General features: G+C 36.5%; 1 protein-coding gene across 1 annotated transcript; it reads right to left on the bottom strand.

Annotated features, from left to right (window-relative positions):
- Nucleotides 1-559: 559 nt before the first annotated feature.
- LOC127796467 (uncharacterized) lies at nt 560-2,302 on the bottom strand. The gene is made up of 3 exons (XM_052328619.1): nt 1,313-2,302; nt 1,145-1,225; nt 560-1,050 (listed from the first exon to the last, which is right to left on the bottom strand). Exons 1-3 carry the CDS (start codon nt 2,072-2,074, stop codon nt 1,045-1,047), a joined length of 849 nt encoding a protein of 282 aa, XP_052184579.1. The 5' UTR covers nt 2,075-2,302; the 3' UTR covers nt 560-1,044.
- Nucleotides 2,303-5,247: the final 2,945 nt, after the last annotated feature.

The raw sequence follows: 5,247 nt of genomic DNA, 5'->3' as shown, positions 1-5,247 counted from the left end.
ATCTGCGAGCACTTTTTGCATGTCCATATTTCTTAGTTACAAGCATACACATAACACTGAAAGTCATTACCATAAGAAACTAGTTCAACATTAAAGACAAACCAGGTACAGTCAATTTCACTCATTGCAGACGAAAGGAAGTTATAGCTTCTTTGAAAGAGACATGCAAACTTTGATCTGTAATTCCAGAGAAGAAATAAAAAGGTTGCAGGACCCTCAAAATTTTTCAGGTTACCAAAAACATCAATGCACATCATTGGTGCAAACTGTAATCCAATTAAACCAGCAAGGTAACTGATATTTCTAAACAGGTGGCTTTCTAATATGTAATGGATCCTATTTATCTGGCCCCATAACCGTAAAATCCTGCCATCAGGCTTAAGTTGTCATCAAAGAGCTTTCGTAGCTATTTTAATCCATCCACTACCAATACTGAGAAAAACAATTGAAGGCCCCGTAAAGTAAAATTAACAACAATAACAATCATAATCCTTAATCCCACTCCCCTATAGTACAGATCAAACTAAAAGAATTTATGTTGAAACAGCTCCTGTCCAAATAAACAAATGCAGATATGACATTTCAATTGTCAAACATAGTAACATCTGACTGAGGACATCACCCAAACTGGATGCTTCCTAGCTTGAAGAATAGCAAATAAACGCAAATTGCTAAAGCTAGGTAAGAGAAGTTTGTCAAAAACGTATCAAAAGAATGCTTTATCATAATCAGGAAAAACAAGTTCAATGTATTAAACGATGTACTTCGTCCAAAGAACATTGACCCATCTTTTCTCTGTACAAACTTATTCCAATTAAAAAAATTAGAAACATGACTAAATGAAACTATAATTAACAAGATACGAATTGTAGCTCAACTAAAGCTCACGCCACTTCTAACCAGGGAATTCACAAAGTTTACTGATTTCCCTATTGCCGAAGATGGTGCAATACCCCATTGCAAGATGTCACAGTATACCAGTTGTCAGCAAACAGATGAACCTTCAAGTCTGCAGAACAGCAGCGAAATCGCCAAATCCAATTACTACCGCTGCAACACAATAATAAATAAAATTTAGACTTGAGGCTCAAACAATTACACAAACACCAAAAATCAATGAAAACAGACAGAGCAGAGGAATTGCCTTTCCGGTGTTGTCATGAGGATCAGGAACTTGGTACATATCAGCCGTGATTTCGGTCATCCACAAGCCCGGAAAAAGATACTGCAGAAATCAATAGAACAGTGAGCTAGGTAATAAAAACAATCTTAGAGATCTACGTACGTACATAAAAGGGGTAAATTCACTTACATCCAGTTGTTTCTGGACATTCTTTGGTCGCTTCTTGGCTCTCCGAGGGGGCCGATGACAGGCCATCGCCATGAAATCCTCCTCAATCTCTCGCCGCGAAAGCGAAACGGAAAACTTAGGCCGCTCTCTCTTCTGGCCGGTCGGAGCCTCCACCGCGGGCGATTTGTTTTCAGTCCTCAACGGCGACGAGACGTTAGGTTTCGGTCCGACACCGTTAACATCGCCGTCCATCCCATTAGGAGCTTTACAAGCAGCTCGCCTCGTCCTCAAATTCCACGGCTTCACAACCTCGGAGGCCGGGCCCGCTTCCGCCGCCGGCGGCCCCTCCTCCAAACCTTCGCTCAAAACTGCAACTTTCATCTTGTCGGCCGCCGTCCGGAGATCGAACATCAGTTTCGTCCTAACGGCCTCGATTCCGTCTTCCCCATCGCTCTCCGCCACCGACCTCTCGCCGAAACCCCCAACCACACCCGGCGGCGACGGCGACTTCTCGAAACTCCCCTTCCGCTCGATCCACCGTCGCCGCTCCTGTTCCGGTCCCCTGCGGCGGCCGATCAAACCCCTCTCCTCCTCGGAAACTGAGGACCGCCGATCGGCGGGCACTGGACCGTTCGGATTCACCTTCATGCACCTCAGGAATTTCTGGCTCCCCCACTTCAACCTTGGCAACGTGAAATTGTGCAGCGGCTTTGATCTCTCCGGCGCCTTCTCCATCGCCTTCTCCACTCTTTTCTCCCCTCCACCTTCGCCCATACACACCATTGATCGAGCCAATACTCCTAACAACTCAGCACTTTCCCTCCTCTCCACTCTGAATATCCACCAAAGCCTTCTCGCCGGTTCTCTCCGCAATCTTTTCGACGAAAAACTCACCAGAGCGGTCGCGAGGGTTTCTTCGTTCTCTCGTTGTAATTTGGCCGGGAAACGCAAGTTTATATATATGAGAAATAGAAGAGAGAGAGAGAGAGAGAGAGACAGAGGAGAGAGAGCGGTTTTAACGTTCGGGTGGCTATTCTTTAAGGACTCGGTTTCCGTCAGTAACAAGCGTGACCGCTATTGTGCGCGTTAGGGTTAACTGCGCACCCTTGGGGTTTATTTTCGCGGGCTAGAGTGACACGATGCTTGCCCTTGCCCCTGCCCCACCCACCGTCACAGTGATTGGGGAATGTTCGTGATGTCACAACCACAGCCGTTAATCCTTATCTTAATTCTTGAACGTCCGATGGAAACCTTGATCCTCATTTTCTGCCGTTGATTACGATGACGTAACCCGAACTACTTGGAAAACGCGGATACCACCCCCTGGAAATTTTTTTTGAATCAGTTTGATAATTAGGGGATTTATTAATGATATAAAAAAAATAAGAGATAACTGTAAATAAAATAAGGAAATCTTAAATTTGTTGAAAGCAATTGGTTAATCATAAAAATAGAAAAAAATAATTAAAAAACAAAAAGGGGGTAAAAGAAAGCTTATTTCTTTTAGGCTTTGTTTGGAATAAAATTTTTTCACAAAATTAGACAACAAATATATATATATATATATATATAAATGCCATACATAATTTAATAGGATAAATAAATCCAGTTAGACCAATCTAGTTTAAGCCCTTTTATCAAAACTTTTATGTGCTTCGCTTTCTTAAAACACAAATACTCCTTCTGTTAAAAGGATTAAACTAAATTTTACTCAAATTTCTTTTAATCTCAGTTTAATTTTATAAAGAAATTTCCGAGACATTTGAAAATTTCATCAAAATTAAACCTGAAAACTAAAAATATTATTTGATTTTTTTAATCTGTATTCAACATTAAATTTATGATGTGGGTATAAGAAATATACGGGTAAATTATAATAATTCAAACATTAAAATTATTGATAATAAATTTGATATGAATAATTTAATTAAATAACAAAAATAATCTTTTTTTTTTTTTTTTAAAAAAAATTACATTAGATTCCATTTCAAATTAAAAATCGAATGTGTCATCTAAAGATCACCGAATTTAATCAAGAGTCACTAGAAACGCTAGTCACTTGAAAGGTTACAAGCAATTACAAAAAAAAAGCCTTGTGTGAAAAGCTGGAATTGCGCTTCTTATTGCTAGAAATGCTATAAGCTAGACAAAATCGTTGGACATCAATTATAAGGTCGGCTCGTACGAATTTGGAGCCGATCCAAGCCTAAAGCTTGTTGGATCTAGCTAGGCAAGGAATCGTCGAAGCTACAGGATTTTTAGGCATCTATGATACATGAAAATTTATTGGGAGTGCTATTTCCTGTTCCTGAAATGTATCTGTTTTTGAAATGTCAAAAAATAATTTTAGACTATTTTTATAATTTTACAAATTCTTTGTAATCATTTTGTAATATTATGAAAATATCAAAAATATATTTTTGATTTAGAAATTTCCATCTGCGAATGGAGATATATATATATATATATTTTTGTCTCTAATTCAAAATTTTTAATTTTTTTTTAGAATTTATTTAAATACATTATGAAATTTATATTTATTTTTAAATTAAATAACTATTTTTTATATTAAAAATTATATTTATAAAAAAATCCTTATAATTTCTTTTATTTACATATTTTTACACTTTTTTATTTTTTAAAAAATAACGTCGCTCCATTTCCGTTTAATATGACATCCATTTTCGCAACCAATTGTTGAAGTTCTTGCTAGACGTTGGGTGACTATCGCAAGTCAGGAAGCTTAGGTTGGGTGGGGGGAGGAAGAAAGTTTATATAATGTAGGATTTTTGGGACAGGGCTTTTAAAATGGAAAAAAATAAATTTTAAATCAATTCTATTTTTAAATTGTTGCCAACATTTTGAAAATAAAATATAAAAACTAACACAATTTTCACTCTTTCATTCCAATTTTTCGAAATTGAGTGAAAATCTAAAAATGAAAATGTTTTCAACCACACCCTACCTACCATTTAGGTTTTGTTTTACAAAAACTCACATATTTGAGACTTATTAAGAATTCTTTAACCTCTTGAAATTTAGGTGGTATTCTCTTTGTATTTCAGTTTTGAGTTTTGATTTTTGAATTCATTTTCAATTTTGTGTTTTAAGTGTCTATTTTGAGATTATTGAAAATGCGTTTTTTTTGTCATTCTGAAAAAATGTTTCTCAAAACTAAAAAATAAAAAACACGTTCTCTTCGAGATTTTGAGAAAAAATATTTTATAATATTTTATTTAATAAATCTGATTCAAAGTAAATTATAAATTTTTATTAAGAAATTATAAATTTAATTTAAAGAATTTAAAATATAATACCAAAAATAATGATTTAATCATATATAATAATATATTAAAATTACAAAGTATTTTTTAAAGTCATTTTTAATTTGACTCAACTAATAATTTTATAATAAAATTATTTTTACTTACAAATTAAAATTTGACATTAATTTAAAAATTTAGATTACCTACAACATAAATATTAAAAAAAATTATAAATCATAAAATAGCAAAAGAAAAAGTTTATCTAAAATTTTAAAAATATTATTGAAAAGAAAAAATAATAACAAAAACCATAATACATAAATCATAATACATATTTTAGGCGTGGAGGCAGAAGAAATGGTAGGGAAGAAATGGCCGAAGTCGACGGAAGAAATGACAAAGGGCAGAAGAGACGACTAGTGGTGGCGATGGTGATGGCAGATTTGGGCATGGAGGGCAGTGGCGGGCGATGGCAGTGGCGATGATGGCGATGGCGGTGGCGGATCTGGGAGTGGAGGGTAGTGGCGGGTGATAACGATGGCGGTGGTGGCGGATTTGGGAGTAGCGGTGGCGATGGAGGATGCAGATCTTGGCGTAGAGGGCAGTGGCGGTGGCATTGGTGGCGGATCTTGGCTTAGAGGGCGATGGCGGTGGCGATGATGTCGGTGGTGAGCGGTGGCGTGGAGGGCG

The sequence above is a fragment of the Diospyros lotus genome, chromosome 3 (assembly GCF_014633365.1).
Source record: "Diospyros lotus cultivar Yz01 chromosome 3, ASM1463336v1, whole genome shotgun sequence".
Classification (NCBI taxonomy): domain Eukaryota; kingdom Viridiplantae; phylum Streptophyta; class Magnoliopsida; order Ericales; family Ebenaceae; genus Diospyros; species Diospyros lotus.
This window is presented reverse-complemented; position numbering and strand designations above follow the sequence as displayed.

What these genes read in the sequence shown, in the direction of transcription:
- LOC127796467 (XM_052328619.1), bottom strand. Translation starts at nt 2,074, where the DNA reads ATGGTGTGTATGGGCGAAGGTGGAGGGGAGAAAAGAGTGGAGAAGGCG. An exon ending in ATGTCCAGAAACAACTGGAT is followed by an intron (nt 1,226 to 1,312) that starts GTAAGTGAATTT and finishes TGATTTCTGCAG; the next exon opens with TATCTTTTTCCGGGCTTGTG.